Source organism: Colletotrichum fioriniae (genome assembly GCF_027942845.1).
Source record: "Colletotrichum fioriniae strain IMI 355084 chromosome Unknown scaffold_13, whole genome shotgun sequence".
Taxonomy (NCBI): Eukaryota; Fungi; Ascomycota; class Sordariomycetes; order Glomerellales; family Glomerellaceae; genus Colletotrichum; species Colletotrichum fioriniae.
This window is the reverse complement of record NW_027076849.1, coordinates 249,375-268,403: the sequence shown is the minus strand read 5'-3', so window position 1 is coordinate 268,403 and position 19,029 is coordinate 249,375. Positions and strand designations below refer to the sequence as shown.

Sequence of the window (19,029 nt, the reverse complement as noted above, 5' to 3'; positions counted from 1 at the left end):
TTCATTGCTAATTTGGTTTTCGATAAACAACAACTCGTCACCCTGAGCGGCATAATTAATCCCGTGGAATCCATAAACACCCGCATGTAGACGGAGTCGCAGGCGAAACTTTCCTGCTCTGATTAATTAACACAAATTCATGTTTCCCCGGAAGTTTCTTTGTCTTCATGTTTGTCCTGGAACCTGTCATGAAACAACCTTAAGTCCACCGGCAAACTCTACTTTGTTTGACACATGCCTAGATGCGGGCGTATGCGGGCAAGTCCCCGCATAATATGCCTACCCAAAGCTTCAGTCATTGAACATTGGATGATCCTACCATCGTCATAGTCAGTAAAGGAACGGGGTGGTAGATGTGTCGAAACCTGTTGTGGACAAACCTTGTGCATCGCCCAAATTTCGTCCAAATAGAATACACGGTCAAGATCTGGTCGGACATCTCCGTTACCAAGCCATGCCATTCGATGATCGTAGTCTTCGGCCCTCTCGTAGTCAAAGTCTTCCCATCGAGGGTGACGCAGAGCAGTGTATCCGTGTAGACAAGACCCAGGCCACAATGTTCTGATCTTGGCCTTGCCAGAAGCTCCGTTCTTGTACCACGATTTGCAATTGCCTGGATTTTGAGAACCATCGTGGATGGAGTCAGTCTCCATCCCAGCAGTTCACAAGTTGTGAAAGTAAGCTCAGTAACAAACGGCTCACCTGAATACACAGTTCTGTCAAAGTAATTGTCTGCGTACTGAAGGAATGATTCGACAGCATCATTCTTCACTACGATGCTTTTGTATCCTTCTCGGATGCATTTTTGGATGCACTTAGTGACGTAGGCAATTTGCTGCTCCATCAGGATGAGCAAAGAACCTGATCCAACGCCAGACTGAGCGCTTAGGATTGGGAAGCTGTCGAATAGGTAAGTGGATGCAACATCTAAAGGCATTGAACTGTCATTGGTTGCGTACAAGTTAGGCATCTGAGGAACACAAACAGCCAAGTACTGCTTGACGTCTTTGGCCCACATGTCTTGCAGATTGATGCTGTTTGAGCCATAGATCGGGAAGCTAGGTACTACAGAAACGTCCTATTCACGTCTGTTAATCCCGAGACGGTGCGTTGAACAGCAAAGGCAGCTCACAAAGCCAGTAGCGCAAATAATTGCGTCGAATTCAAGTTCGCGGCCATCTGTTGTTACGAGACCCTTCTCCGTGAAGGATACTAGCTCTTGAGAACAGAACTCAACATTATCTGCTGTCAGACTCTCGAGGTAACCTGGAAGGAACCGTCATGTCAGTTAAGTCTTGTTCTCAGTAACACCAAGATGATTGAAGGGGTTGTGCGAATGAGATTTTGGTGAACGTACCCGGTCCTGGCGTGAGGCGTTTGCAGGCAACTGGGAAGTCGGGTATAAGCTTCTCGGCAATCTCAGGTTTGGATGCAAGCTTCTCCAGCATCTTTTCCTCTATGATTCTTCGAGCTTCCAGCTGCAACGGTTGGCCCTGTTCGGTGATCTTATGTACGGCGTTGAGGCCTCGCTCTAACTCTCGGCGGAACTGAGAGTAGAAGGCTTCATTTGTGAAATTTTTCCTTTCTTCGGGAGAGAACACATCTGAGTGGCTTCAGCATCACAGGGCTCGAGATTCTGAATTTTGCAAGGGACCGACGTACGGTTACTGGCGCCTGCACCTTCATTGAGACGTTCAAGAAAGGCTGAGGCAAATGTAGACGAGATCCAAGCTGATGGTGATTGTTTAATAAGTAAGTCGTCAAAAATACCTTACATGCACGTACGGAAGGATACTGGTGTACTTACTTCGACTCCTTACAAAATTTGTAACATGTTTCGCTTTCCTCTGCATTTGTGGCATGATTTGTATTGCACTAGACCCCTAGGCAGACACAATTTGGTCAGTAAAACCGAAGAATTGTTTATCACGACTGTGTCTGCGACTCACTACGCCAATGACAGCAACTCTCTTATCTTTCCATGAAAATCCTTCTTGAGCTTCCTCCTTGGCAGCATCCCAATTTGCAGAATGATGTAGAATGCCCTTATATCTTTCTCGGCCTATTCATTATCTGTCAACCCAGCCCTTTTGGCTCTCGTTGGAGTTATCTAAAGACTCTCAGATATGCGACAAAAACTTACCCGCAATTGTTGGCCATTTTGGTTTTGATAGAAGACCAGTAGCGTAAAGAAAGTAATCAGCCTCATCTACTTTCTCCTCATTGTTGTCTAGATCTAATACTCTGACGGACCACTTTCCGCGATTCTGGGACCACTCGGCTCCGACGACTCTGTGACGCAGCTTAATGAGGCTTTGCAATTTGTAGTGATCGACAACTCTCTTCAAGTATCTGTGAATCTCGGGACCAGGCGCATAAAATTCCGACCACTGGGTATTCTGGCAGAAGGAGTACTGGTAGCTGTGAGCTGGAATGTCGCAAGCGGCACCGGCGTATCGGTTGTGATGCCATACTCCGCCGACGTCGTCTGCGGCTTCGTAAATCTGGAAGTCAATGTCTCGGATATGCTCTCGCATGTGGATAGATGCCCCGATACCACTGAACCCTGCGCCAACGCAAACGACCCGCACTTTACGATCAGCGTCAATGGTCTGCTCAAGAAGAGGAGCCGCCCATGAGTAGTCTACTTCTTCCCTGTCACGAGTTTCGTTAAGCATGTTTCTTTCACTAGGTAAGTGAGAGGATACAGAGTTGAACTCACTGCAGGTCTCCTAGGGAGTCGCCGTTGGTTGTGCATTGCGGTACACCATCGTTTTGAATCATGATGAATGAACGAGGGGATTCGAGTCTCTGTAAGATTTCTTTCTGTGAATTATTTGATAGTGTTGTGCTTTCGATGAAAGTCGTACGTTGCCTGAGCTTGCCTATACCAACTCCTGAAAGCTAGGTCTGTCGTGGTTGAAGGGAGAAATGCCCACGGCAGTAACATCTAGAATTGTCGAGACGCTACCCACGGCTCACGGCAATCCAACATGACCGCCATGCCGGGTTTAAAGCCGAAAAGAATAGTGTAACCCGCGCATCTCCATGGATTGGTAGGTTTGGCAAGGCTGGTGTTTGGCTGAACAATTTCAGATGAGGGGTAAGTTCGGCAGATGTTAGCCAACCCCCCACGAGACTGAACATGGCTGTCATAGGGTACGCGGGAGCAATATCTTCTTTTTAGCAGTCGTCATAGACACACCCGGCTATTCCACGCGGGATACTTCGATCTTGGATCACAATATGCACTTGTTTGTGGCTGTCAAAAACGCGTTATCTCCTCACCACAGTCTGCACTTGCCTCTTCACATCCTTGATCCGATGCGTGTGTGCGGCGCGACCTGTTATTGTAAGCGATTAACAGAATGGGGAGGTGAAGAATCGCTTCAAAATATTTCTTCTGGCTTCCATTAGCACACGGAGTGATCACCCATGCGTCGATACTTTCGTAGAACCTAAGAGTATCCATGCACGAGACGTTACATTTCAAACATGTTCAGATCGGTATTCAGATGTCCACGTTTAAGACTGATAGCACTTCGAAACTTACCTAGCTAAAGTCTTCTCATGCTAGATATAGTTCCTACAAAGACATTCGGTTCCTGGGTCCAATCGACTTGCCCCATGAGAGAAGACTGCTTGAGCCGGGAAGAAAGAGTCGGGATGTACTTAGGGTCTCATCTCTCCAAGATACCCATCTTTCATGGCTGATCTGCAATACCACAACTCAAAGATCGTTTATAGGTTAAGTCATTCATCCCTGCTAGCTCAGAAGAGCTGAGTCTTACTATATTGTAAATTGATAGCCTACAAATTTGAGTGTAGTCCTTGGAGTTTCATTGTGCCGCATCACTAACTCCGGGTAATGTGCCATGGGGCAGATAATGGTACAAAAAGCATTTAGAAGCTAGGGAATGTGGGCAAATGATAACCATACTGCGAGTTGATTTGCCTTGAGAACGTGATCTTTCATTCAGTGTGGTTTACGTGATTAACGTAAGAGACGGGTCGAATGGTCACAGGGTGCTAACACTGTTGAAGTAACACCCATATCGCAATGAAAACCCCAAATTCTCCTGAGTTTATGGATGGTGCGTTGGAATAAGTATCCGAGGTCTGTGACTTGACGTCCTTCAGACTTCGACGGTGCAAATGATCTGGGATAATAGGGCTACTATGACAAAGGGGACGTCGAACACAGAGAGCAATATTGATTGCCGCCACTGGATCAGGGAGAATGTCTCAACCAAGCAAACAATTTATCATATGAGCCAGTGGTACGCTCTTGATATGAAAACGTAGTAAACCGCAGTTAGATGCAGTCGCATCATCCCAGTCTACTGGTGTTTGCAATACTGCCGTTCCTGTTATTCGACGATACTCGCCATCACGGGTTTCGTGGTTGAGGATTCATGCCGACTTCGGACTAAGAGTACCGGCATCTACACTTCCCCTGCCCAAGATGATTCGACGTCATTGGGGCAAACTATTGTTAATCAATTCAGAGTCATGTTGTTGTTCATATTATTTTATTCCATGCAGCCCGCGTAGCGTATTTCGTGGGGTTGGAAGAAGAGGCTGATGACGCCATCTGAGAACCGATAACGTGACGTTCCACTAGGATGGTGAAAACCGCAGAACAAATGCCCGTAAAAGGCAAAGCCAAGGGGAAGCCCCTCATCCCCAGACCATCGCGACATCAGGAATCCAACCAAAAGGCGCGGGATCTGCGTGATTACAGATGCGTTCCTGGCGGTGACCGCTTGTTGTGAGATTGACTTGCAGGTGCATTGATGAGAAAGCTTACCAAGCACGCAATCCTGTTGCACAACTTACCAATCTGTGCTGTACCGCTTTGTTGACCTAAAGAGTTGTATAAGACGGCCTCGAAGTCCGTCTCATGGTGAATGTTTCGAATCCAGCCACACAGACAATTGAACTCTATCAACTCTTATAAAAGCTCCCGCTCTATCTCCCGAGACTTCCGGCATTCTCCTCAATTTCCCCTCATCTAAACATCGCAACATCGCGGTAATGGCATCAGTCACCGTCTACGACGCAGTCATTCCCACTTTCACCAAGGGTCTCAAGACCTTTGATCACATCCTGACAAAGGCTGAGGAGCACGCCAAGGCCAACAATGTGGATGTCAACACTTACCCAGAGGCTCGTCTTGTTGAGGACCAACTTCCCCTCACTTTTCAGGTCCAGAATGCGACAAAGACTGTCAAGACCAACATCAGCCGTTTGACTGGTGTTGAGTTGGAGCCGTACGAGAACACGGAGAAGACTATCCCGGATCTCCACAAGCGCATCAAGGATGCGTTGGACCTCCTGAGCAAGGTCGATGCGGCGACTGTAAATGCCAAGGCTGACGCCCAGGTTGACTTGTAAGTGCTTGTTCCATGGAACGATATAGTGATATAGGGAAGAGATTTCTAACATCATCTAGGCCTATCTTTGGTGGCAAGACATTGAAGGTAACCGCGAAGGAGGCAGCTTTGAGCCATGGAGTTCCAAACTTCTTCTTCCACTTGAATGCAGGATACGCAATTCTGAGATCCAAGGGTGTTCCGGTTGGAAAGGCCGACTATCTCGGCAGTTTTGTTGCTCAGTAATGTCTGGGCTTTGGTGTTATAACAGAAATAAACAAACTTGATGATTACGACGGGAGTCGGACAACATCCAAGAGCCTTGGTCATGTAAGGATCCGAAGAAGATTTATTTTCAGCAATAAATTCAGCACACAGATGACCACAGCTTACGTCTAACAAGTCGCAGAATGAAGGAAGGAAGGAGCACATAGACAAAACAAGATGGTGGTCTACAATAAGGTGAGTTTGAGCAGCAAAAAAGGTCATGCTGCTTGGAATACATCATGAACGACCAACCTGGGACTCGAACCCAGAATCTTCGGATTAGGAGTCCGACGCCTTACCATTTGGCCAGCCAGCCAGAGCCACAAGATCTGCATTGCGAATGGTTGATTTCACGGCAAGCGTTGTGCAAATCATGGTGTAAGATTCAAGAGTCGGGTGCGATTTGCTGCACTAGAATGGGTCGTGACGGAGCTGGGCGGGTCTGCAGTAATGTGAATACGTAATCCCTCATAGCATCCTTCACTCACTCGTCAATAGGGTGATTGGAGTCGGAGTTTTGCTATCCGTATATGAATGAGAAGATGCAAGACTGCAAGAAATAATCGGTTTCGTGTTGGTATTCGTACTCTTCCTCGAATGTGCGATGGTTTCCCCGGTTGATTGCATCGTTCACCCTAGTCTCCCCAAGATTTGGAGAGGGTGATCACCTGACGAAGACTAAAGTTTACCAGTTGCGTGGGACAGCTCATCATGGGCGTAAATTAACAGGCATGCTGATCCTCCACGATGATAGCAGATTAGATTCCTGATGCCATCGGATTCTGGCTAACAAAGACAGGAGGATCCAAAAACACCAGCTTAGTCGTCTTGACAAGCCGAATCGATCTTTATGGCTTCGCCGCGTCCTGTCCCCCTTACGCTCCAGGAACCCGATCCTTCTACCCCACTACAAAGGGCCTGTCACCGGCGCAGCGCCCGTTAGATCGACCCGCCATGGATGACGAGTGACACACCAGGCGGATATGCCAGGGGTTTCAGCAGGCTATTCTGGCTCGCGCGGTGGAATTCAGCGAAGAATAAGCGAATATTCCTTGTCCGTCCCCAGGGAGTCAGCCGTATCCTCAAAAAGGAGGGTGTTTCCGCGCTTCCCCTCTCTGGAAACGTTCACCTAGTCTTGGGCCACCAACGAGTCATTGATTGTTGTGTTACCTTCGTGTTTCTTGAAATTCCCATAAGCGCGAGAACATTCAACAACACAGCTGCCGTACTGCCCGGAGTCTGTCCGCGGAGCATGTTACCTGCAAACGTTATCACAGACAGGTAGCAACAGAGACTGGGCCGTACAATCCGTGAGCCTCCTCTTCACGCCGTTGAGCGTCACATCGGCCAAGAAGATACACCCGCGGGACTCCGGATCGAAGAGATGAACTCTATGCGCGGGCCTCAGTGAAGCTTGCCAACGATCGTTACAACTGGCTCATATGTCATCGGGATTTACGCGGTGACGATCAACACGATGAAAGGGAACATTGATGAATTGATAAATAAACCATTGACACCCAAAGAGACGAGTGCCGAGGATGACTCCTGGTGGTCGATGCTCTACCGAAGCCTTACGCACTGCCGTCTTGGGCTCATTTCGAGGCTCTTTGGGGTATCCCAGCATCAGAGATTTGAACGATGGCAGGCAGCACCACGGGAGCATTGGAGATCAGGCATATTCACTTGGAGTCTTGAATTATTTGGCGCAAATGTGCAACTCATCGGAGATTCGGAATCTTCAATTTCTCCGCTCATTTCAATACGAGGGTGTGCACAACCTGACTTGAATGATGACTGATAGACCCAGCACGATGCTGCTTTATCCCCTCATCTACCGTAGGCGTTGCACCGCGATAGCTACCATTCGCTTGGAATCATGTTGAAGGGGCAAAGTGGAGGTGTCGAGGAGGAACGAAATCAAGGCACAAACGCATCCCGCTCGAAGGAAGCACGTTTCGTAACTGCATGAATCCACAGGATAAGCATTCTGTTCCTGGATCCCTCTCGTGTAAGCTTACTCTACCTTACTCGGTGGAACTTCTCCATGCGTACTCTACGCACCACAGCAGCAGCACGTGGATTACCTGAACAGATGAGCGTTCAGTTCTTCCCCTGCCAAGTTGGCCAAGTTGGATATGCAGGTGATGATGCAGAGACACCTTCGACAGCTGCTACAGTTCTTGCATCGCACATGGACCATGGGTTCTTAGAGATGCCCCCCACTGACAGAGGTGTCACGACTCACAGGGAACAAACACACCCACAATTTTAGGATGCGATTCATTCACCCAAAACATCGCCTGAACTTGCGGAGCTCGACCCAATTTGCTTCCGGGCTTGTGTCGGACGATTGTTGCAACCTATTCGAACGTCTCACATCATTGAGAAACGTCCTACGAGCCGCAAAAGCCGGGTCGGATCCGGACCGCGTTTGACGGTTTGTCATTATTCTTCAGCAGTGATGGAGTCATCAGAATGCAGGCATCCTCATGCAGCGATCTTCACTGCCCTGTACTGCCCCGCGTGTCTCCAAAAAACACGTTCTAAGCAGGACCCTTGGCGCTAAAGTCTGGCAAACAAAGTCCGGATGGAGCTTGGCTTTGACCCCTTCCAATCCTCATGAGCCAGTAGATCTCGCGAGACGAACCTTTTCTGGTGGACATTGCGCACCGACAAAGCCCACTTGCAAAGTTGCAAGATCGAAGTCGACGTGGTGTTGTTTGCTTCGATAGAATATCTTACTCGTTCCTGTGAACTAGGTGTGTAGGATCGTAGTGATGATGAGTTCTCGGACCTCCCCACTGTCAAGTTACTTTATGTCATGACTGGCGGCGGGGGAGCGGATGGGGGCTGTGTGTCTTTGAGGAGCTCGTCGTGGGACGAATGCTGCAATGGGCTTTACGATGAACTTTTCAGCCGTGCGACGGATTGACGTGATGCCCTTTTCCATAGTCCCTGTGATGAGCGGGGCTAGTTCCGGTCTCCGGGTGCCTCTCGAAATCTCTCCTATCTGCAATTCGCCCGGATAGTCGTGCTGATGCTCCCGGCAGGCTTCTCCTTTGAGCATGCTCATCGTCTATCTGTATTGCACTTCGGGTGGCATGGTTGACACCGGGACCGTGCTCTGCAGAAAGATGTACCTGTCAAACTTCTCAGCAGGTTTTCCATATCCCACCTTGTCCGTCAATAAAGCCGCTGATCCTTCACTCCGTGGGGAACGCCACTGGCTCACCCAATGGCAATGGGCTGAAGTTTATTTCTCGTTGCCGCAGCTGTGGCTTGAATATGGTACGAAGAGAACAAACAATGCGTAACAAGACACGCCATCGTCGGGCCAAACGTTGGAGCCAAACGGGCCTTTGTATTGACGGTCGTCCAAATCAAGTCGAGAGGCGTTGAAGAGTATTCGTTGCCCGTTTCCCCCCCGGCTCGTCCCTCCGACGGCGTGGTTACGCTCAGACCCTCGTCTGCCAGGTTCTGACCAATGCGATTCATTGAGTGGCATGATTTACCAGATCCACGCTTCAAAGAGGCTGCCAGGCTTGCCAGGCGTGCCAGGGTCCTTCAACGCCAAGCTGGAAAGGCTGGATTCGACGACGAGAGCGAAGAACAAGGAACTGGCGTGGGTCCCTCTTCACCGGCTCGGCCGCCGTCGCCGAATTTGCTCGGTTGAGTTGCAATAACGAATCTGCCCCCCCCATAGCCCTTCGGAGTGGTGAATAGTCGGCACCGGTGAGATCGCGGCTGAGACGCCAGAGGTCCTAAAATGCGACCTCTTTTGTACGAGAGCGAGCAAGCTGGAAAGAGATTCGGTCATAATTATTGTCTTTCCAGGTGATTTCCGTAGGCGAGCCGCTGTTGGCACATTGTTACGCAAGAGGGTAGCCATCTTTGATCTGGCTGGTCCTGCGAAAAGGGAGTTCTGAACTGTCTCTGTTTCACCCGATTCTGGAAGCCAAAGTCAGTTTGCCGATCAGATGAACAGATGGTTTAGTCAAGGTCATTCGTCCATGGTTTTATTCGATATCTGTCTTCGGCCCGGCAGAAGGCTTCGCAGTCTATTTGATGCCCAATTTCTTTTTCCTGCCCGTCAGCAGTGATCGCCGATGCCTGGCAATTGCGCCAACAAACCACCGCTACCTTCAAATGCGAGTCAGCCGCGACCCTGGCGACATAAATCCCCGCGATACCTACACGTCTCCTCTTTCACCGAGAAGCGGACAGGAGTTACCCCGGTCCCTCTCCCGGGCTAGCAGGGACGGTATACGACTTTGGATACCCGGGGTTCAAGCCTACCACCCTGTCCAGCCGATCATCATTGGGCTATCTCTTTGACACACAGACATTGACTCCAACTCGGGGCCGACTCCCAAGTTCCCAGCTCCATATTTGCACATGCCAGGAGGTGGTCTGAGACATTGCAAGTCTCTCTATCAATGGCAGCTGAATCGCGGCATCTCCAAAATGGCAGAAATCCTAGAATGCCTGCCGCCCTGGCCCGCGACAAGAGGAATGCAGTGCCGCCAAATCCATGCGCCGTCAGCGTGCCAGCGTACCAGCAAAGCCGGGAGATTGCCGTCATCTGCGCGTCGAGAATAACGTTGCGTCCCTAGGCTGGCAGACCTCCAACACCGCAGACTGTCCACTGCCTGCCACCCTCCTCTCCTTTTTCCCACCTTCCGGGTGCAGTCTAACATGACGAATCGAAGGCCCATTAGTTCGTCTTAACCTTCATAACGACACGCGGAGCCGTCCCGGCATAGCTTACACGCTACGGCTTTTCCGCTAGTAAACAAGGTGGCACTCCCCATTTGCCAATTCGTTAGGTCGTCATGCAGATGTACAAAACTGCACAAAGGGTGTCATCAGAGAGAGGCCACAACCGTTGTGCTAGTTCTGCCCAGCTGTCTTCCTGTCTTCCGAGCAGTCTACCGCGCGCACGGCTACTGCCTTGCGTCCTTTCTGCCCAAAGGCAATCGACAATATCCTTGGAAATAGATTCGTCGATCCCACATTGTTCTCCACGTCTAAGCCATATGAGACACGGAATATCAGAATCCTGAGGGTCCCTCGAGCGTGCGAGGCGTGCTAGTGTAGCAGTCTTTGCGGGCAGCTCCTCCCCGTCGATGTCTCACACCCTCTCTACGGAGTACGTTCTGCCCCTTTCTCGAGCCACACCCGCGCAAAGGTGCCCCCTCGATCTAAGACCAGTCAAGGCTGGCATAGCCAAGCTTTCGTCAATATACAAAGACAGCATCCCTCGGCGTTTAGATTCCCATGCTTTTCCTCGTCCGACGTCCCACACCTATCCCCATCATCAGCCGCCGTGGAAAGGAACGAAAAGCGCATTGCCACGTGCCAGTCCTCGTGGACTACCAATGCTTCTTAATCCCACTACCAACCAAGCATAGCTGTCAACATTGTCCAAGGGGAGTTCACAGGCAGCATGGAGGTCCCTCCAGGAATGAGCCCGGACGATTCACGGGTACCGATCGTGGTCGGCGTCACGAGCTTTGTGCTCTCAGTTGCCTTCTTGGCTGTATCAATACGAGTGTACACCAGAATATTCGTGATACGGCAATTTGGTATGGACGATTGGGCATCGGTCTTTGCTTTTGTAAGTTTTGGAAAGTCTTCTTCATCCCTTTAACCTGGATCTGACCATGTATTCTGTAGCTATTGGTTCTTGGATGTGGCTTGGCCGTCGCACTCAGTAAGTCACACATATCTACGACTACACCTGTCGGTATCTAACATCTCGAAGACACCAGGAATGGCCTCGGCCATCATGTTTACTTTCTTACTTCGGAACAAATCCAAAATTACATGAGGGTCAGTTAAGACGTGACACTATTTACTCCGTACATCTATTGACATTTCGAAGACATTTTACGTCACCATCGTATTCTACAATGCAGCATTGGCCGGTATCAAGATGACTTTCCTCTTTCAATACTACCGAGTCCTGGCAGTCCAAAAGATGAAGAAGGTCTTCATTGCGGCGATGGTCATAGTCGGCGCATGGAGCATCTCGCAGATCCTTGTCGAGATCTTCATCTGTACCCCTATCCCGGCATTCTGGGACAAGAGCATTGATGGCAAATGCATCCCGAACTACCCCCAGTGGTACATCAACGCGGCAGGAAATATCATCACCGACATTATTGTGTTTGTGCTGCCGCTGCCAGTCATTCATCGACTGAATCTAGCCCGTGGCCAGAAATATGTATTGCTTGGTATCTTCTGCCTGGGCTTTTTGTATGTCTCCATCCCATGATTGCACGACCGTGTCGGGCTCTGACTAATCTTTTGACAGCACATGTACCATATCTTTCATTCGAATCCGATTCCTCAAGCTTGAAGAAGACTTCACTTGGCAAAACGTCGAAACCGCCGGCTGGTCCATCGGCGAACTCTGTTGTGGCCTCGTCTGCGCTTGCCTCCCGACGTTCCGACCCCTGGTCTCTCGGTTTATTCCCGCTCTCTCGAGCCGTATTGCCAAGTCCTCGAAATACCACAAGAACGGAGACTACTCTGAAAACACCGAAAGTACCTCACGCCACCGTGATCCCGAGCTTGGTGGTACACTTGGCAACCCAAACCACTACTCTGCCCGCTACTCGAAACGTCGAACTGGCTCAGCGGATAGCAAGGCTGATCTGTATGGCATCGCCAGTTACGATTTAAGCCATTCTGATGCGAGCCGCGAGGCAGGATTACCTATCCAAGCCTCGAGGGACAGCCCAGATTTCACCAGTCAGACCGATAAGATGCCGTCTCCATTACGGCAACAGGAGTCCATCGAGTTGGGCGGGTATAGACCAAATCACCACGCCGTAGTCGAAACAAGAATCGAAGCGGGAAGGAGAGTCTCTGAGGACGAGATTGAGCTGCAGCCAGGAGCGCCAATCGAGGTTAAGTGCGATATTGTGCAGGTCTCTTCACAGAAAGTTGAGGCAAGGGGGTTCTCATAAGCTAGTTCCTCCAGAGATAGTGCTGTATTGATACGGAGAAACTTTGAATCATTCAGAGACGGCCTGTTAAGCCCAGAGATTACGTTGGCGTTGGAGATATCACTCTTTACTTACTAGATACCATTTTCTTTACTATTCAACATGGGCGACTGATGTCGGATATTGGCGTGGGCTTTTGGCAAGATATTCCTATAATTACTATCACAAGGCCATTCTATTCTACATCACCAGATTGTTCTCTTCATTGCTGTCCCTGGTGACTGCTTACGACTATTGTGCATGGAATCTTAGGTCATCAGGAATGTCGATCATCGCTTTTGGGGAGCATTCTGGACCTAGCCGAATGCCGTGATCAGATTAGCAGGGGTGAATGAGATCAACCCCTTTAGCCTAAATTACTCCCGTCTTTTCAACCACGATCTTGGACCCAATGGGTTTCTACTGCACGGGTTTGTGAACATGATTTATGGCCTGTGCCTTCTTCCAGTAGCGGCTTCATCAGCCCCTGCTGTTTTGCCGAGATTGCAACAGAGGGACTGCTTGCCACCAGAGCAGAGACCCGAATACCTCTCAAATCGACTGCGTCCTCTCAACGGCGAGATTTTACGAGAACTTTAACTTTCGGTCTCACGAGAACAAAAGAATCCGTCGCTGTGTAACCGTGCCTTGCCTCAAAATCTGGATCCGCAAACTCCATGTCCATCTCCAAGAACATTGCTGCCAAAGCTAGAGACATCTCCATATAGGCCATTCTAGATGAAAGCTTAGTCACGGTCTGTTAGAAGCTAAAGCGGGATCCCTTACGTTCTTCCGAGACATGCTCTCGGGCCCTTGGAGAAGGGAGAGAAAGCCAATTTGTCCTTTACCGCGGACTGGCCATCGCCAATCCAGCGTTCTGGGATGAAGTCGTTGGGTCGTTCAAAATACTTGGAGTTTCTATGCATCGCCATGTTTGCAACGCCTATTTCCGTCTGAGAAGGGACGATGTGAGTGTCTGCGCTCTTGAGATCGAGGTAGACGATTTCAACTTACTCCCACTGGCAGAGTTATGCCATGAAGAACAAAGGCTCTTTCCGATTGGAGAACCTGTCTTGGAATGAAACCTGAATTCGGTGGAAATATTCTCAACCCTTCCTCTATCACAGCTCTCAGATATGGTAGGTGCTGAATGTTGTGGTAGTTCAACTCATCACGTCTCGTGACTCTAGACCTGACCTCCGAGGCCAGCTTGTCGTATGCTTCTTTACGGGCCAATAGGTGCCACAATATTGTCAAAAGAGCAGTAGACGTCGTATCAGACCCTGCAACAAACATGACGATTGCTTCACCGAACAGCTCGCGATCAGGAAACGGCGTGCCGGTGGTGGGACTCGTAGCAGTAAGGAGGTAGTTGAATATGTCTTGCCTGCCGGAAGGGTTCTGTCTCTGTTTAATCATGGCGCCAATCGCCATCTGTCCGTTTCAGTTCAAGTTGTTACATAAAAAGGAAAAAACAAAATTACTCACCTTCGCTGGATAGCCCCGGGTCGTACAGCCGTACGAAAACTTTCGAATCATTTGCTGCAACAAAGGCCATCTCCAAAGCGTACCTTCCTGAAACCATGTTAGTGAAATTGATTACCGCTTTGAAAATACTTGAAAGGGGTATATTTGTACCAGTGAAACAAATTTTGCCGCTTGTACTAAGCCATCGCTGACCTTGGCCTTCTCCGTGGGGTTACGAAGCAAGTCAAACGTTTCGCCAAAACAAACGTCCGATAAGATGTCAACTGTCAAAGCTGATAAACAATCATCCAAGTTTACCTTGCTTTGATTTTTCATCACCTCACAAAGCTTCCAGATATGCCCCATGAATGAAGGTTCCATAGCGTCCAGCTTCTTCTGGGAAAATGCTTGAGAGAGGATGGACTTCTTCTCTTTGTATGCAGCACCTAACGCAGAGAAACTACTTTGAAAACCTGGGGTGAAGCTCTGATAGAATGGCGACTTGTCGATTGGTGATGTCGCCGAGTAAATCTTCTGAAGTCCTTCCGTGGTGTTTACGGAGATAGTGCTCGGACCCAGGCGTACCAAAGGACCTAGCCATCCACGTTAGCCAAAATGACTAAGAGCGATAGATTGTAGTAGTTACCGTATTTATCATGAAGTTTACAGAGCGTTTCATGTCTCATATCTGTGTATAGCTGGTTTGCGTGCCAGAAGTCGTTGAATTTGGCCAAGAAAGGCCCCGGGACTCGGGCAAGAGGGTGAAAGAGCACATTGTAAATGAGAGGAATGGCCAGCTGCGAGAGTCAGTGCGATGATCTGCAGGTATCTCGATGCGAGTCTGACATACCAAACATAGGATTGCAGAGGTAATGGCAACGACTCGGGGGCTTAAAAAGTGCCAATTAGCCGTTGCACCCTGAGTCTCCATGGCTCATTCGGAGTCGTGTTCGCTGGTGTTGAATCCTTTGCGCCGATTCGAAGCGTGGCAACTGAGAGACAACATATTGCCTTCCCGTGATACGGTGATTTATCATTTCTCGTCAGCAGTCTCTCTTATTCTCGTAGGCAAGACTGAGTCTTCCCGGATGGCCGATAGCGTCTGAGTACAAAGATGGAGCATCAGCGGTCACCGGTGGCCCGGTGGGTGTCCAGCGCGGAGACCGCTCTCGACTGCCGAACTCTAATAATGTGTGACATGGGACGGGGAGCGGTGACCGCTGTGGGGTTTACCTGTCCCATGCTGTTTGCACCCTATTATCCGTCTACCGCCGCCATGCAGCTCCCCAATCACCTGTGATGTTTTGAGATCATGACGCTATACATCGTGAGGTATAGAGAACGGGAAGCTTATGCCTTCGTAATGAGCTTCATAATCACTAAGTTGAAGCAAATTTGATCTAGCCGACACATTCCAATGTTTCGTGCCTAACAGCACTCCAAATGGTCCTTGCTATTACAGTTACAACGCCGGGACCACAGACTAGCACAGGTCCCCACGGTATTCAAGTGTTGCCTCTGAGTACGACAATGTTCATGACTCCAAGGCTGCTGACCTGCCCTTCGCGTTCGATGTGATACTGTGGCCTGGGGATGATGGCTTGCTCGCTGGGCAATTGAAATCATCTCAATCGCAAACGTGCCTCTTTTTGACGTGGTTCCGTCATTGCCAGCATGAGTACGACAACACGCCGAGCCGGTCGGCTGCCCTCCAGCTGCATAAATTGCAGACGGCGAAAGATCAAAGTGAGAATCGGAGCCACGTCAGTGATTGAGTCCCGTGCTGACTACGAGAGTGCGACAAACCGACATCCCGATCCTGTCACCGGTGTGAGCGACTCGGACTAGATTGCATTGTCACTGATGAGGCCAGCATCCGGCCCTACTATCACACTTCGAAGGAGCAATTCGAACTGATGGCCGCCATTGTCCGGCACTATGCCCCTGGTATCCCATTAAGCGTTGAAGGCCTGCGCACTTTTGTCAGCACGCTTCAGGTGGCACCGGAAGAACCTGACTTTCCTACAGAGCTTGCACAGCAAGTCCCATCGGCGAATACTTCGTCATGCTCGACGGTTGATGGCGGGCACTTACTACCGAGTGTCACTGCCAAGGACTCAGCATCGCCGTTGTCAGAGGGCTCGTTCATTTCAGATGCAACACGCCAGCGAAGTGAGTAAGCGGGTAGTCGGATCTAATAGGAATCGCTGATTGACCCATTGTTCACCAGGATTCAACGGCGTCTCAAGCTACGCTGTCCTTCAGTCCAAAGTTAGCCTGTGCATCACACAAAGCTTTCCTCGACTGGCGGCGCTGCAGCCCAGTGGCACCTTTGACTTACGTGAAGGCGAACCGCTGTCAAGTAAACCCGATGCAGCACTTCCCGACAGGAAGACATGCGAAAGATGCAGCGTCGTCTTTCTCCGCTTCATCAACTGCGTGTTTTACGTCCTCGGCCCAGAAAAGCTTTTTGATGCAATACTTAGAGCCCACGGAAACGCAAACACAAGTGTGTCAACTCAGGCCATGATTCAGCTCATTGTTGCTCTTGTTGACGACGATCCACATCATTTTGAACTTGCGTCAAAGAAAATGGAGAGTGTCATCGAGGAAGGGAGTATTGAGAGCATCCAGGCTATTATTGTCATGGTCAGTAACAACGCTGCTCTCTCCTAGTTCACTAATCAAGACCTCGGCTAATGCAGCTCGCTGGGCTCAGGCTTTGTACAGGCTAAAGAAAAACCAGCGGAACACTTCTTGGGTCGTTCTCGGCAGCGCTATCAGAATTGCCCAGTCACTAGGATTGCATGTAACAACTGACGACGAAAGTCCCTTGTGGGCGGAACAGAAAACCAAGCTTTGGTGGTCGTTATGCGACTTGGACCAGTGGTTCACCAGCGTTCTGGGGAGATCGTTAGGAATCACCGTTGATCTTAGCAATATCGATTCGCCTTCAGATGTAATCCAACACAAGTCAATGAAATGTGATCTTCAACTAACATCGCAATATAGAATCTCATCGGAGCCCCAAACATGCCGCCCATGTATGCCTTCGCATCAGCACGCCTTACACGGCTTCTGTCTCGTACTCTCCAGTGCAACTCCGAGAGGCGTCGCGACAATGGCAATGATATCGATGAATTAATTCAAGACCTTTACGGGTGGTGGGAGACCCTGCCTCAGCACCTGACCATACCTGCAGCAGCAATCCCGCCATCATTGTTGCGCGCCACGCTGTACTTGCGGTTGAGATACCATTGCATCATCGTCCTATTGACTCAATCGTACCTGTTTAATGCTACCTTTTCCGGGTCCGAAGCCAACCATCGAATGAACATCTGCGAGGAGAGCAACAACAAGACTATTGCGATACTTGTCGAGATGCACGAAAAGGATGTACTTACCAACCACTTCTGGTTTGATTCGTACCATGCAGTAACCTGCGGGCTGGTCCTTCTGATCCGAATCATCAAGAATCCAGCATCTGTCGATTTGCGAGACAAGGTGGTAAAGATGAGGAACCTACTTCGAATATTTCCGGACAGATTGCACGCTTTTGCCGTCCAGTGCTTTGACAAAGTGCTCGAAGACATTGAGCACCACCAGTGAGTTCCATAGCTTGTCTTCCTGATCAGCAGACTTTCTAAGTTTCTAATCTCTTCAAGGCCGGAAACGACGACGTTTGACAACATTATCATTCCTTTCGAAACAGGATTACCCAATCTGGACTTGTGGGAACAGTTGGGATTCTCTGAGTCTAACTTCGATTTCAATCTCTAGCGGGATGCGTGCACCTCAGATGGCTTTATTTCCATAGAAGATGAGAAAGTCCAACGCATCGCGGACCTGCGGCCATTCCGGGTCATTCACATCTAAGCCAGCATCAAAGCCATGAGATTGGCCTGGAATTAAAGAAATACGCGCCTTCACTCCCAGCTCGCTCAGCTCCCTACAAGCCTTTTCGCTGAAGGCACTGGGAATCAGGCCATCTGTGTCCCCATGCACAAAGAAAGTTGGCGGAAATTTCGGGTGAAACCTCTTGATAGGGTCGACGCCATCGTAATCGTCACCTTTGACGATGGTCTTCATCTGCGTGCCGTTTTTCAATGCTGTGAATAGCCAGGCGTTTCTGGGAAGTGATAGATCGGGTGCTGGCATGCCCCTTTTCCTCTCCCCGTCTTGAGACGCAGCTGCCTTTTCAAGGGACGTGGCAGTAGTCGTCATGACCGGTTCTTCAAAGATTTTATCGGTTAAAGCCTGTGGCAGTGTCGGAATTGCGGCTAAGGCAGGCAAAGGCGTGTGCCAGAATGCATCACTGACGTACTTGACGCCATAAAAGTCAAGAATTGCCCGGGGAGGTTCCGCCAGAGCACCCTGTTCACGAAGTGTTGAGTTTGAGGCAATGGTCTGAGGTCGATACCATCGGAAACTCACCAAGTGCAAAGCTAAGAGAGCCCCGGCCGACTGGCCGAAAACCACAGCCTTTCGTGCGTCAATCCTAATACTAGTGTCCGCTTCGAACTTTGCCGGAAGCATTGTCCTGCACCAAGAGAAAACGTCGATAGCATCTTCGATCACTTCCTGCAAGAAAACTTGTGGGCAAAGTCGATAGTCGGCTGATACGACAACAAAGTTTGCATCGGCAAGATAGCCAACTTCAACATCTGGCAACGAATGCCTGGATCCTATCACAAAACCTCCTCCATGAAAGGCCAGAGCTGGGAACATTCAGTCAAAAGGTAGTTGACGCGATCGACTCAGGACTTACCGAGCCCCTTTGGCTCCTCGCTATTTGTGGGCTTCCAGTGAACCGTTGCCTTAATCTGCGTTTCGCTAATCTGCTTGAAAACGTAGTCCTTGCTGCAAGTCATAACCACTACTGGTTGGATCTTATGATTGGCTGGGACTTGGCTGTGTGTCTGCAA

General features: G+C 49.7%; 3 protein-coding genes and 1 non-coding gene across 4 annotated transcripts; 2 read left to right on the top strand and 2 right to left on the bottom strand.

Moving 5' to 3' along the window:
- Nucleotides 1–2,069: 2,069 nt before the first annotated feature.
- On the bottom strand, nucleotides 2,070–2,784 carry N0V96_009819 (uncharacterized protein; the record flags this gene model as incomplete). Its single annotated transcript, XM_065758758.1, has 3 exons — nucleotides 2,070–2,110; nucleotides 2,144–2,655; nucleotides 2,723–2,784. The coding sequence occupies 3 exons, from the start codon at nucleotides 2,782–2,784 to the stop codon at nucleotides 2,070–2,072; spliced, it is 615 nt and encodes a 204-aa protein (XP_065612525.1).
- Nucleotides 2,785–5,037: 2,253 nt separating this feature from the next.
- On the top strand, nucleotides 5,038–5,621 carry N0V96_009818 (uncharacterized protein; the record flags this gene model as incomplete). The annotated part of the gene is made up of 2 exons (XM_053197794.1): nucleotides 5,038–5,393; nucleotides 5,456–5,621. The coding sequence occupies 2 exons, from the start codon at nucleotides 5,038–5,040 to the stop codon at nucleotides 5,619–5,621; spliced, it is 522 nt and encodes a 173-aa protein (XP_053044725.1).
- Nucleotides 5,622–5,886: 265 nt separating this feature from the next.
- Nucleotides 5,887–5,958, bottom strand: N0V96_009817. Its single transcript has one exon. It is a non-coding gene; the product is annotated as a tRNA-Arg (tRNA).
- A 5,274-nt stretch (nucleotides 5,959–11,232) lies between these two features.
- On the top strand, nucleotides 11,233–12,619 carry N0V96_009816 (uncharacterized protein; the record flags this gene model as incomplete). The annotated part of the gene is made up of 3 exons (XM_065758757.1): nucleotides 11,233–11,262; nucleotides 11,530–11,903; nucleotides 11,962–12,619. 3 exons carry the CDS (start codon nucleotides 11,233–11,235, stop codon nucleotides 12,617–12,619), a joined length of 1,062 nt encoding a protein of 353 aa, XP_065612524.1.
- Between the last annotated feature and the right edge of the window lie 6,410 nt (nucleotides 12,620–19,029).